Source organism: Sorex araneus, chromosome 1 (genome assembly GCF_027595985.1).
Source record: "Sorex araneus isolate mSorAra2 chromosome 1, mSorAra2.pri, whole genome shotgun sequence".
In the NCBI taxonomy this organism is placed as follows: Eukaryota; Metazoa; Chordata; class Mammalia; order Eulipotyphla; family Soricidae; genus Sorex; species Sorex araneus.
In genome coordinates this window covers 240,819,673-240,834,728 of record NC_073302.1, presented here as the reverse complement: position 1 = coordinate 240,834,728, position 15,056 = coordinate 240,819,673, and the positions used below count along the sequence as shown (strand labels likewise).

The 15,056-nt window shown below is 39.9% G+C and overlaps 1 protein-coding gene across 1 annotated transcript in view; it reads right to left on the bottom strand.

Moving 5' to 3' along the window:
- The window catches only part of FLT1 (fms related receptor tyrosine kinase 1), a 214,355-nt gene that overhangs the window by 102,213 nt on the left and 97,086 nt on the right, over nt 1-15,056 (bottom strand). The window contains 1 exon segment of the mRNA XM_055130474.1: nt 9,447-9,561. Coding sequence (XP_054986449.1) covers nt 9,447-9,561 — 115 coding nt within the window.

The following is a 15,056-nucleotide window of genomic DNA, read 5'->3' as shown; positions in this document are numbered from 1 at the left end:
ATGTGACTCTGTCTGAATATAAAGCACCTTCCAAGCCATGATCTCAAAAATGACATGCAAATTTATACTACAGAAAGACTTACGTTGCTGTGTTCTATTAAAGATAAAACACAGCAATATGATGTACATGGTTGCGAGTTCTTACATTGAACCAAATCTTATAAAAAAGAGTAATGTCTATGATCTAAGGAAAAAAGAATGAAAGGGCTTAGTTTTCATATTTAGTTACCAAAAAAAAAAAAGAGTTTGATAGCGTCACTTATAAATCTTTGTAGCCTCTCTCCTAGGATTCCAGTAACTAGTTTCAGACTTTGAAACTCTAAAGGCTATGTGAATGCTTCCAGACTTGAAAGATGGTGTGGCTAGAGAAGTCGGAGCCTCAAAGATGGAAGGTGCATGTGGACAGCCCTTAGCAAGCTTTGGAGGCAAATTCACATGAATAGTGTGGGTTGGTCACTGGAAAGGGTTCTAACATCTGCTTCAGTTACTGAAGATGTAAAGTCATTTTACTACTTTTATACTTATTGCATTTTTGTTGGCCCATCCAATGAATTAACACTTATTAACGCTATGTGCATAATGACGATAGATTGATACTATCTTTAAACTATAGCTCAAAAAGAATAAAAAATATGTACTCTGAACATTTTTTGTCAGCTAGACTGTAGCTCCAAATTTTCTATAACAGTTTCAATATTTTATACCTGTGGACCAATAAAAGCAGGAGAAATATTTCATGAACAGTAAAGGCAGAGATGAGAAACACTATTTACAATAGCATCTGGGTATTAGGTTTTGGTTTTGAAGCCACACCTCTCTTCTGGCTCTGAGCTTATTTCTGGCAGTACTTAGGGGACCACATGCAGTGCCAGGGACCCAACCAGAGTCAGCCACATGCAAGGCAAATGCCTTAACTCCTGCACTATCTCTTCAGCTCAAGCTTTTTAATTGAATACTGAAAGATGAAAATCATGTGTTCTTTGGCAATAACTTTTTCATAGACCCACAGGAAATTTCTGGTGACTAGTGGTTGAAAACCACTGCTCTATAACTTTCCTTCTGTTGTTTGTTGACTCTGTTTAATTCTATCTACCCTGAAATTATTTGTAATAGAAGTCTCTGCACTCTGGCATTTTCCATTTAACGTAGCAGTTCTTGTTCATTAATTGAGGCATTTTCTAGATGTTATAAGAAAGACATATAAATACAACCCATTCCCACCGCTAACTTAAAGGTGAGATACAGGAATTTCCCCACCATAAGATCAAATACATATTATTCTCTTTTGCAGAGCACCACCCATATGAAAGCAAATAAGCAGTAGAGAAGACTAAAAAATATCTCAGCTCTCTTTCCCAGTTTTGGTTATTTCTTTTTATAAGAGATGATCAATTCTTTTTAAGACCCAGGGAACCACTTCCTTTTAAAAATTGTGGTGTTTTCTGCATATGCATCATGGAAGAACATGGGTATAGCTAGAAACTTGTAGGTGCCCATGTGAAAGGGAAGGTAATCTGGGGGCACTGGGAGACACTGGAGATCCCAAAGTAAGACTCTGATGCCTACATTTGGTCTCAGAAAACTTGGACTCAGGTGAATTGGAGCAGAAGGCAATGGGGTCAGGGGTAAAGCATAGCTCAGACCAAACAGACTTTCCTTCACTTGCTATTCACCTCTCAGTCCAAGCACTGCCTTTCTTATGAAGTCAATGAAGTCAGCTCTAGTTTATCTAAATGGGCCTTTCAGAACTCTCTCTCTCTCTCTCTCTCTCTCTCTCTCTCTCTCTCTCTCTCTCTCTCTCTCTCTCTCTCTCTCTCTCTCTCTCTCTCTCTCTGTGTGTGTGTATGTGGTTTTGGAGATTGAAACTAGGGCTTCAAATATGCAAGACAAGGACTATACCACTGATTTACATTCCAGGACTGTTTTACTTTATTATATTGTTTTACTTTATTTTTTTTGTGTGCCAGGGATCAAATCCAAGGTCTCACACTTGCAAGGCAAATATACTACTACTAGAGCTTTGCTCCCTTCCCCTATTAGCCCCTCCAACCTGCCCCCATATAAATCTTAGATTCTCAGATTTATTGTTGATCAAGAAATAAGTGAAAAATACCTTTCTGTTTGGATTGAGAAGGATGAAAATTAAGGACAGCAGTAACCAGAATCTGAAAGTTATGTTTGGCTATTAAAATTATTTTGATTTATGGGCCTCAGAGTAACTGTGCATTACAACTGGATTTCACAGCAAGGAAAAGCCAGTGCAGGATATGAATGGCCTGGGCAGGTCATCTTGGAATGGCTGGAGCCTTTTTTTTTTCACTCCAACAGAAAGCCCAGAGGTTTTGTATATGCCAAATAAAACTGAGATACCTAAAAGTCAAGTGAAGCAAGGACATGATGGCGTGTAGAGATATGAGTGCACTTGGCTGTCATTGGCAAGGACCAATTGTCACTGTCTGAAGGACCCCTCTCCAGACACCTTATCCACCATCAAGTCTACCCAGAACTCATCTTTCCAAAGTTTCAATTAAAACTGAAGCAGAAAATTACATCAGTGGGGCTTTGCATGGTTTCTTTGTTTCTACAGCTCTTACTGTGCGCCAGTGTGCCAGACACAATGTTATTTTATTTTCCTTCTGTTCTCATAAGGTAAGTGGGGCAGCATGGGGGGCTGTTTGACAGAGGAGGCAACGGAGGTTATAGAGAATAAGTGACTGACCCAAAGCTACCCAGTGCTAGATTAGACAGAATTTTAGCCCAGATCGGTCTGGTCTCTGTGCTTATACTCTTAATCTCCATATAAAACTGCTTCTTATCTTAAAATGCTTTAAACTGATAAATAAATGTAGCTCTGATGGGAGCATAGCTTTATTGTTAGAGTTTTGTTTACCCTATCAGTTGTGTTTACCTTTAAGACTAGCCTCTTCAATCAGCAGACAGGGGTCACATAAATTAAATGCTACAATGGACAAAAGTACTAGAATTTCTTCTTCAACAATTTTTAAAAAAATTTTTATTGATTCAGTAGATAGAAGGGTCTGGAAGATTGCTCCATAGTTGGAAGCCTGCCTAACGGAGAGAGGACAGCTGGAATAGAGATGGGATCACTAAGAAAATGATGGTTGGAGGAATCGGTTGGGATGGGAGATGGGTGCTGAAAATAGATAAAGGACCAAACATGATGACCTCTCAGTATTTGATAGTATTTTTATACAAGCTGTAAGCTATTTGTCCAGATACACTTAATGTAGTTTGAAAACAGGACTTATGATGAAAAGTTATATTTGGGCTGGAGAGAGTATGGAGGGTAAGATTCTTGCCTTGCATATAGCTGACCTGGGTTGGATTCCAGCACTGTAAATAGTTCTCCAAACAGGCCAGGTATGATTCCCGAGCACAGAACCAGGAGTAAGCCCTGAGCACCGCTGGGTGTGTCTCCCAAACCAAACAAACCAAAGAAAAAATTATAATTGAAATATGAAGATGGGCACTCAGTCCCCATTGGAGTGGCCACCGGGAAGGACATCCCAGAGTTTCAAGGAAAAAACCCTGGAGGAGGGAAAGTGGGGGAAGGAAAGATGTGGGGGAATGAAAAAGAGCAAAGGGCATCCTCAGCTGCAGTTATAGAGATATTTTGTCCCCCAAAAGGAAAAAAAAGAAGGGGGAAGGAAAAGGGTTCTGTGGGGAGGAAGAAGAAAAGGGATTAACGAATAAACAAATAATGGAGTCCAAAAAGTCATTAAAAAAAAGAATCAAAAGATGATAACACATATCCTGTAATCAGATTCCTAGAGTACCTCCCCTTTTCCAGAGACTATATTCTTAAAATTAGACACCAAACTCTCTTTTCATTAAAAACAAAAGGCAATGGATTGACAAAAATGTGCAATGGAATGACAAATTTTTATAGGACCACTAGAAGTTCAAGTGCTAAGTTGTAGGTGAGTATCATCTGGCTGGATAGAGACAATTACTCATATACAGTTGTCTTTTGAGTTAAAGGGACAAATATGTTCCCTAGAGCTCATAGCCAAATGCTATTGCTTGAAGGGGGAAGAAGTGAAGGTAGCATAACAGTTCGGAGTGCCAAATATCAACCTAATATTATAAAAGAGGTGCCAAAAGTCTGACTTGTAACATATGTTTGAAATTATAATCAAGGTACAACAAAATAAAATAGAGAGGAATTCTCAAGGATGTCTGCTTGTATTAGCTCTAGAACTAGTTTTCATTTGCCACAATTTATTTTTAGTTCTGAACCCTTTCTGTGGCAGTGTCTGATGCCAGAACCTCAAGATTAAGCTTTCAAACACCAGCCTTAAATTCTATTCTGTATTCTTTTGTCTGACTCAGGAACAGTGATGAAAATTATCATCAGGTATTGTAACTGTGGGGATTATTCACACCTTCCTTCCTTCCCTTTGCTAAGCATTAGTAATTCACTACGACAATGTAGTTAGAACCCCATGGAATAGAATGAATGGGATATGTGTAATTGAGCCCAATTTCCAGCATTAGTTATAAAAAAATCTATATATGGAACAATGATTTTAATCTCAGGGTGTTTCTGATATAGTTTCCTAGAAAATGTTTCCAAAGAATAAAAGGAGATATCTAAGGCTCATGGAAGTGCTTAAAATTAACCCACGGTGGCAGATTTGAACTAACTGATGGGATGGTAAAATTTAAGAATTAGCAAAATAATGGCTACAAGTGAGAACACAGATACTAATGATGTTTCTGAAATTAGGTTTTAATGCTCCTGCCATGGATTTGATTCATTCAATACCTGTATTTCTCAACGTACCCAGGGCAATGGTAAGTGGAAATGTTGCTAAAATAATGAACTGGCCAGTCCTCCAACCTCTAAGCATGAATGCTGTCATATGTATTTCCCATATGTTCTTTTTTCTCCCCAGCACTGAGTTCCTTTCACTTCCTATTCCACATTTACAAATGTAATTGCCCGGTAATCCCTTTGAAACTCCACATTTGCATCTCTCCAGTTGATGACTCACTTTTCACAATTCTAGACCAAAACTTGCCAATTAAGGAAACTGAATTGATTGTCCTCTACTCCTTGCCTTGATTTAAGCAACAAAATGAAAAGAAAAATGTAAGTATCTGAAATCTATCAAGTGTCCCAGTTGTATCCCAGTTGTTCCACTAAGCAATAGAGAATTTCAAGCCAGGTGACTATACATTAAAGGATCCTCATAGTGTTAATTGGGACTTTAATTTACTTTCAAGAAAGTGAAGAAAACAAGTACTGAGTGCTGAAAGTTGGTAAAGGGATATACACAATAACTTCTCAGTACCTATACTGCAAACCAGAATGCCCAGAAGGAAAGAGAGAAAGAGTGAGTGTGAAAGTGCCTGCCATAGCGGCAGCTGGAGAGGTGGTAGGGTGGGGGCAGGTAGGAAGAGTGGCAGGAGGGAAAGTGGGAACACTGGTGAGAATGTACAATGGGGAAGGGAATGGGCACTGGATGATTCTATTAAACTCAATCATGAACAACTTTGCAACTGTGAATCTCATGGTGATTCAATCCAAAAAAAGAAAAAGAGAAAGAGAAAGAAATAAAGTGTAGAAAACAAGAGCAGTTATCATTGGAAGGAAAAGATCAGGACAAATAATTCTAATTTAGAAAAACTTTCATTTCTTATTGCCATATAAAAATAATTTTTTTCACACACAGGAAAGGACCTACTCACAGATGCCAAAAATAAAAGCAGCACATTGTCTTAAATCTATAAAATAAAATTAATAATTTACTTAATCTACTACATTGGAACTACTGTTAATAATAGAATAGGCACTTGATCTATCATCTAATCTAACTCCATCTCTCTCCATCTAGATAGATCCAAGAGATATAAATATCAATTTCAACTTGCAGTATGTATAACACTCATATTTATAACAGTGGGTTAACAAGGCAGGGCAATTACAGGCAGCTCCAATTCCTAAAGGAGAGAATCCAGAGAGGCAAGCTTAACTGCACTGGCTGTACAAGACTGGAAGTGGTGGAGTGAGTCCCCTGGGTTCCCAGCTGCAAACTGGACAGTACAGATACCCAGGAATTTGGAGATCTTTATTTAAAACTTCCTGCATACCTAAAATACTACAAGTCAATAACTATATTTGGGGCTGGAGAGATAGCACAGCAGGTAGGGCGTTTGCCTTGCACGCGGCCGACCCGGGTTCAAATCCCAGCATCCCATATGGTCCCCTGAGCACGGCCAGGGGTAATTCCTGAGTGCAGAGCCAGGAGTAACCCCTGTGCATCGCCAGGTGTGACCCAAAAAAGCAAAAAAAAAAAAAAACCAACTATATTTCAAGCCTACATTAAAAAAATCCAGAAAACCTTTTTTATTTCAGCCAGGTTTTGTCACCACACTCTACCATCTTTTTAATCGGATGGTTCTAATTCCAAATTCACATTACTACGTCACGGAGTGAGCAAATCAGAAACTTCCTTTAGCATTCTACTTTTTTCATTTTTCTTTCCTATCACAATTTTTGCTATAAATATATCAAAGTGGGACATAAGGTTACACTGCAATAAACATATAAATTGCAGTTCAGATATCCAGCAGGTTAACATATCTAAGAGAAGGCAGAGTGAATTGACAATCAATGATATCCTAAAATTTTTCTAGTACCTTGGGTGATAAACTTACTTTATACTAAGTCCATTTTGTTTGTTTCTGTTTGGGGGGCCATACCAGATGACACTCAGGGCCTGTTTCTGGCACTATGCTCTGCTGTGTTCATGGTGGACTCAGGGGACAATATAGGTGCCAGGGATCAAACCTGGGTTGGGTGCAAGCAAGGCAAGCACCTTATCTGCTGTACTATCTCTTGGGCCATAGGCTATTTTCAATTTTTATAAAAGAGAATAACTTTCTATAAACTTTCAAGTTATAGAATTTCTGCTTTTCTAAAACTTCTCTCAATAGCTTATACATCATAGGATGTTTTAGTCTACTTAATACTTTATATTAGGGAAAAGTAACTGTAAACCACTTACAGCTGTTGCTGAAATAACAAACTTTTTCTAAATCTTTGACTCATTAATGATTGTTGATACTATCATGTAAGTCATCTGTGTTGATATTATGGGTTTTAGAAGAAGGAGACCCTGATTTGAATTTCACCACTTTTTACTTTTAAAGCTTTTTAAATTTTTTCCCTTTTGGGCCACACTCAGGTGCTCAGCAGTTACACCTGGCTCTGCACTCAGAAATTGGTGCGCTTGGGGGACCATATGGAACACCGGGGATGGAACCTGGGTTGGCTTCATGCAAGGCAAATGGCCTACTACTGCTCTGGCCCCTCCATTTCTACTTCTATGTGGTGTGCTTTTGAGATCATCAGCATACCACCTTTGCTTGTATTGTTGTTTTATTATTGTTGTAGTTGATTTTAATCTTTAAAATAGAGTAACTTGTTTTGGGGCCACACCTGGCAGTGGTGCTCAGGGCTTACTCCTGGCTCTGCACTACTCTTGGTTGGGGATCAGGGCACCATATGGAATGACAGGGATCCAACCTGAGTTGACTACATGCAAGGCAAGCACCCTGCCTGCTGTATTATCTCTCTTATCCCTCAAAGAACATTTTTAAGGGTGCTAATTGTCTCAAAAAGTCATAGGAGGGGCTGGAGCGATAGCACAGCGGTTAGGGCATTTGCCTTACACATGGTCGACCTGGGTTCAATCCCTGGCATCCCATATGGTACCCCGAGCACCTCCAGGAGTAATTACTGAGTGCAGAGCCAGAAGTAACCCCTGAGCATTGCAGGGTGTGACCCAAAAAGAAAAAAAAGTCACAGGAAGGGGTCAGAGTGATAGTATGAGTATGGCACTTGCCCTGCACTCGGCCAACCCAACTGAAAACCTGGCACCCCACAGAGTCTCCATAGCCTGCAAGGAGTGATTTCTGAGAGCTGAGCCAAGAGAAACTCTGAGTTCCATAGGATGTGGCTGAAAAGCAAACACCAAAAAATATATACATATATTTATATGTCTAATATAAATAAAATGGAGTAACTGGACCAGGGAGATAGATCAAAAGACTCAAGTGCATGCTTTACATACAGAAGTCCAGGGTTTGATACCTGAGCACTACTGAGAGTGATCTGAAGCATGGAGCTGAGAACAAATAGCCCTTGGCCATTGAAGAAGGTGTAACCCCAAAACTGAAAAAAATTTTAATTAAAAAAAATAGGAGTAATTACTCTGATCTGCCAAAGAATGATGTTGACCTTAGCATATGTCAGAATTTTTTACATAATGAAGAATACAGATGTTATTTGTTGTTATAATTATTGTTAAATCCTACACGGAGAACAATGACATCTACTTTGTTGTCTTCAAATGCAAAGAATACAGCTGAATGAATAGATCCCAGGAACACAGCCACATTCAGGCCGATGGTGAGATTTTCATTAAGACTATCCCAAATCGAGTTATACGTGTACAATAGACCTTTTGTAAAGGGTCATTTGAGTTTTTTCTCTTATAAAGCATCATGAACCCTTTGTCTGATAACAGAAGACTTGTTTTTTTTCGGGGGCCACACCCAGCTGTGCTCAGAGCTTACTCCTGACTCTGCTCAGGATCATTCCTGGTGGTGCTCAGGGGACCATATGGGATACCAGGGATCAAATTTGGGTCAGCTGCATACAAGGCAAGTGCTCTACTTGCTGGACTATCTCTCTAGGCCCATCAGCGGATTTCTAAATGTATTTTTACCCATTCCATAGGATAACATTGAAATGTGTCTGGTTTATCAAGTGACAGTGATACTGAGGCTCTGGAGATGAGGTGAGTAGAAATGATGCAAAAGCATCAGAAAAAGAGACCTGCTGGACACTAACCATTTCAGGAAATGTGTGCGCTTGTAAGTCACAACTTTAATCAGACTTGACTTCTGCACAGAAAGGACAAAGAAGCACTCTGGGAAATGGACATGGTTCATTTGAGTCATAAGGATTTCCCTGTCCTTTGCTTATCAAGAATCGACTTAAAGAATGTCAGTGACTCCCAGTCCTGGCTGTATGCTAGAATTTCCTGGGGAGCATTTATAGAGCCTAGGTTTCACTGCAGAGACTCAAATGCGGTCATAATTAGTAGAGGATTCAAGTAAGCAGCTGCAACTGAGGAACTCTGATGCAGACTGGTTGGATGTTCCAGGGGCAGCCATTCTCTTAGGGATGAGTGCTTATTGCTTTGGAACTGGTGGCCAGTTGGAGAAAATAACAGTTGCTAGCATGTGTCTCTCCGAAAATGTATCTCAGTAATTACCTCTTTTCTCACTGAATTTTTGTCTGAGCATCTGAATTACTTCTGGTTCTGATAAAGCCAGAACTGGGATCTGATGGTGAATTTTTAAAATAAGTATGCCAATGCTTTTTTCTTTTTTTCTTTTATAAACAGTACCTTGTTCTTTCCTTCTATGATTGCGATACGCTGAGTGATACTCTCAATTCTGTTTCCTACGATGTTATTAGGGTCCAGGATAAAGGACTCTTCACTCCTGGAACAAGAATCAGACCTATATGAAAAAGAAAGAAAAAGGTATCACAATATTGTTCTGTGGCATGGCCCAGAGTATGGTAACAGATAGAACAGAAACCAGTAGTGAAGTCCTTTTTTTTTTTTCTTTTTGGGTCACACCTGGCATCGCACAGGGGTTACTCCTGGTTCATGCACTCAGGAATTACTCCTGGAGGTGCTCAGGGGACCCCATATGGGATGTTGGGAATTGAACCCAAGTTGGCTGCATATAAGGCATACGCCCTACCCGATGTGCTATCGCTCCAGCCCCAAGTGGTAAACTCTTGAGATGACAAAATCACATGTTTATTTAAAGGTTAGACTTCTCTCTGATAACCATTCTCACAAAAAATAGCAAATATAGTTATTTGACTTGAGAAAAATGCCTCTATGCATTCTTCCTAGTCTCAATAAATAAAAAATAAACAGTAAGATTTAGCATCTAGAATTTAATTAGTTCCTAGTAGGAGAAATATGTACACAGAAAAAATTGAAACTATGTTAATAAATGGAAAGCTCAAGGAAACAATAGAATTTCGCATCTATAAAAGGCTGGCTTTTGATCGGAATATTCCATTTTCCAGCTAACTTTTTTCCAGGGCTAATTAGGTGCACATGGAAAAAGTCACCAAGGAGCAGTTATAAAATCCAGTCTATTTCCTTTAAAGTTTAGAGATATCACGGCAAGTCCTTTAACTTCTCAGGCTCTGAGTGTTCAATGATATGATTCAAAGTGTTGGAGCTCTCTATCTTTAAGATCTGGTTCTAAATAATAAACAAATCACAAAATCTCTCCTTTTATTTAAACTTTCTAGGAGAATATGTCTCCTAGAAGAGAGATTTTTACCTATGCCTGGAAGGTGTCCTGTTCTCTCAAACATGCTGGTATCTGTAGATTTCTATTTTCATGTAGTGAATTGCTGACACCACCGCTGTCAATACTGACTCATCACATACTAGGTTGTACTATAGTCTATGTTTTATGTGAAAGAAAAACAACCCAATGAGAAGAAAGAATATTTAGGTCTTTCCACTCAGACCCTGGTCTTGCTACCATCTCACTTTTCCATTTCAACACCCTCAAAATCACTCCCAGACCAACAATGAGAACATTCTTATCCCTCAGTGGCGTCCTTTCTGTTCCCCCAATGCCTGTAGGGCAAGTCTCTCTGTCTAACAGTCAAGGCCATGTGCAGTCCATTCCCTACCTGCTGTTCTAACCTTACGCCTACAGAAACTCTTTGTTCTAGCCAAACAGGTAGTTCAAAGAAAACTGGACCAGGAGTCAGAGGAAGTCAATCCTAGTCCCACCCTGCCTTCTCATAGCTGTAGGACGAGTTTTCTTTGCTAAAAATTGAGAACAAATTATATCTCCCCAGTGAAACTCACAGGGCCGGATACACATTTAACGACTTAATTTACTTGAAGAGACTTTGTAAGTTAAAGACACCATAGAAAAGTAAGGAATTCTTTATTGCAAGGTATATGCCATGAAAGACTATCCCTAGTCTTTTTACCTGTACACCTACCATCCATGAGACCTCTCCTATCTCTGGGTCTTCTCCAAGCACCTCATTTTGATCACTGCTGCCACAATCCCTTGCAACTTCCACACTCAGAACCGCTCCGTGAGCTCAGTGCTAGTTTACCTGAGTCCATACTGGAACTTGCATGTTCACACTTTGCTCAAATAGGTAGTGAAGTGACCTGAGGACTATACTCCAGACCTAGCACACAGCAGCTCACCATGGGCAGAGAATTTGCTTTTTTTTTTTTCCCTAACTGTAAAAAAATGGATTTGGATTCTCTCAAAAGAGTCTTTTGAGGTTAAGACCTGTGTTTGGTGTGATAGCACAGTGGGTAGGGAGTTTGCCTTGCATGCGGCCAACCCAGGTTCAATTCCCAGCATCCCATATGGTCCTCCGAGCACCGTCAGGAGTAATCCCTGAGAGCAGAGCCAGGAGTAACCCCTGAGCATCGGTGGGTGTGATGCCAAAAAAAAAAAAAAAGTCAAAAATCTGGGTTTACTTGGCATACAAAGCAAGTATACAAAGATAGTCTTCAATACCTTTTGGGTTCCCCAGGTTCTCATTTCTCTGTCATTACCTGTGGTACTGCTGGCCTGTAGTGCTGAGGTATTTGGTTTCCCAACATCAATCCAGGCTCGCTTACACCCCCAGATCCTAGCCTACAGAGAAAGTACTTTACGTGCGGAAGTGGTTCTTTTCACCATGAATTGTGCCAAGGAAGCTTTCATGAAATCAATCTGTACACCCACCACAAATCTTGTAATTTGCGGTAAGCAGAAAGCTTGCTGGGCTCTAGTTGGTACATGTTTGGGGCAGATTCTAGAGATTTTGAAACCAAAAGGAATTTTAAAGCCCTATTTCCAGAGATTGTTTCCAGAGGGTTTCCAGAGCGATTGATCTTAACTAGTCAAAGGCAGCTGTGACTTCTGAGAGATGAAAGTGAGAAGATAAATGGAGTGGGGGGGAGGGGAAAGGTGCACAGAGGAGATTATGATAGAAAAAAAGTTCCAATGATTCCACTTTGCTCTTTGAACTGAGAAAAGATTCTAGACTATTCAACCACAGGTTAGGGGTACACTGATCTGTTACACGCCCAAGGCCAGACTCTGTAATGTTTCTGAATCTCTTGACTCTGGGGGGACAGGCGTTAACCTCAGTTATCCACTGCCCTCGTTGTTAGGCAAGCATTGAGTTTGTAATTGGTCATCCTCAGACATTTGTAAACATATAGAAAGGCATGCAGTACTGGTATCTTGTTTCTAAGTTTCCATCTCTTTCAGTTGTTATTTGCACACAAACTAATTGGTCAAGACAATATAATAAATCTAATTTACCCCATTTCCCAGACTTAATTATTTTTAAGATGTTGTCACTATCACTATCACTATCATCCCATTGATCGTTGATTTGCTCAAGCGGGCCCAGTAACGTCTCCATTCGTCCTAGCCCTGAGATTTTAGCTGCCTCTCTTTACTCGTCCTTCCCAACATTGTCACATTTCTTTCATCTACCCCTTTTCTCTTTTTTTGCTATGAGAATTTATTTATTTATTTTTGTTTTTGTTTTTTCTTCTTTTGGGTCACAACTGGCAATCACAGGGGTAACTCCTGGCTCTGCACTCAGGAATTACTCCTGGCGGTGCTCAGGGGACCATATGGGATGCTGGGAATTGAACCTGAGTCGGCCACGTGCAAGGCTAATGCCCTTTGCTGTGCTGTTGCTCCAGCCCCTGCTATGAGCATTTAAAGCAACCCCCAGACATTGTCAATTTGCCTTACATACTTGTAAATGCTTATTTTCTAATGTAATAATGTTATTATAAATGATGTAGAAGTTACTACGTATAATGACAATATTAACAATATTACTAAGCCAAATAGAATTGGCAATAATTCCATGGTGCTGTCTGTTCCTGGTATGTACAGTATTTTCCCAAATGTTTTTAGTTTAGTTTTTTGTTTTTGTTTTTGTTTTTGAGCCACATCTCGAGGTGTTTGGGGTTTATTCCTGGTTCTGTGATTAGGGATCACTCCTTGAAAGACTTTGAAAGACCAGTACTTAAAAGACCATATGAGGTGCCCAGGATCAAACCCTGGTCTGCCAAGTGTGAGGCAAGTGGTTTAATGCTGTATCATCTCTCCAGCTCCCTCCTCAAATGTTTTTAATGTCTGTTTTTTAACAGTTAGATTGTAAGAGTGACAAGTTATTCCTTATAATCATCAGGTCAAATAAGTAGAACATTTTAACTTGTCTTGAATAGTAGAGGAAATTGCATCAGACATTACTCATTTTCTCCTTTACTTGAAACATTTTCAAAATGAGGTTTAAAAATAATAACATAAGCCACTTTGTCCTATTTTTCATTACTAGTATTCGTTTTTTAAACTCTAATCACCATATCTTCAAATATTGCTTGCCTTTTGTCTTTCACACATAGTATAAGAGTTTTACAATATACTTATACAGATAGTTGTTTATTACACACACAGAGTTACAAGAGTCATTTTTATACATATAGCAGGGAAGTGCATGTACTTAGCATTATTATATTAAACTGCTGAAATCCTTTTGCATCTGGAAAAGAAATCTTTTGTTTTATTCTTCTTTTCCCCCAAAGAAGTGAAAAAGATAAATCTTAGACAAAGATCTAAATTTTAGACTCTTGGGCTTCAGGAAATGCAAAGAAATATGCTAAAAGTGAGACTAGCCATTTCCCTTGGGAAACTCAGTGTGTCCTTTGAGTTCACTCGGGACTGTCAGCCTTTGCCATGCACCAGCAGCAACAACCCCTAAAGCCCCTCACCCCCCAAAAAAATCCTTCCAAGGCCACAAGCAAACTATGGTAGGTAGAAAAATGACAGGCAAGATTTACCGCTAACTCCACCAGTAAAGGAGCAATTCAGCGGCGATTTTGTAACCTGGGGACTGATATCTTTCCCTCTTTGTCATTGAAACCATAAAAATAGAATGTAATTTCTGAGCCTGACTATATAACGGCACTTGAAAAGGGATGGGGGAGGGGAATTTGCCTACGCCTTAAGAATACATCAAGCTCTTAAGGAAGTAGATTGTGCCATGTTTGAAGATGCAAAGATAATCACTGTGCTGGGAACCGTCTTGAGGGTGGAGGAAGCTGAACAACAAGAGGAAAACAGAGTTAGCTCCTGATTTCGCACAGGAAGCTCCCAGCACCTCCTGCCAAAGGGAGATAAGAAAGCTCCCAGGCACTATTCTGGACAAGGCCGCAGCTATCAGCGATAGCTCCTTCAGCTCAGACCCCCTCACAGCAAGCTCGCTCTCTTTCCTTGGGAGCCTCAGGACTTTGCCTCCATTTGCATACGGCATGCCAAGTACAATCGCATGGAGGATATTTATAACCACTAAGACGGGAGAAAAAAGTTCCGGGGTAAGGGTGTATGCCATGTCATCTCTGTTGATTGCCCTAGTGTTGAAACAAATTAGTTTTGGACAGGAGATTGATATAAATCAATTAAATGAAAGCAGGGGGTGATGCAGCCGACACATGGCACGGGGACCCTTCCTGGGACAAGTCCGTCTGTTCTCCGCCCAGCATGAGCCATCTGTGGGGCTCTTCCATCTGGTCCCAGGGATCAGCTTCTTCACTCAGTCCATAAGGGGAAGAGAAGACGATGGCATCGCTGACCTACATGTTTGGGATTGATTTCCCTGTAGTAGTGATGGGTTTGTTCTGTCCCCCTCACACCAATAAATATTGGGCTCCTTTGAGAGCAAAGAGAGACTTAAATTACTCTGGGGCTACAGAAAAAAAGGCAAAGTCAATACTGGAGTTGAAACCGCAATCCTGACAATACTGACTGTTGATGTCACCAGACAAATTAATTTACTACACCTATAACCTGTATAACTGTAATGTACACTTTGCAGTATTATTCCAGACAGCTATGAGAACTATATCATATTTGTGCTAGCCACTATGTTAAGT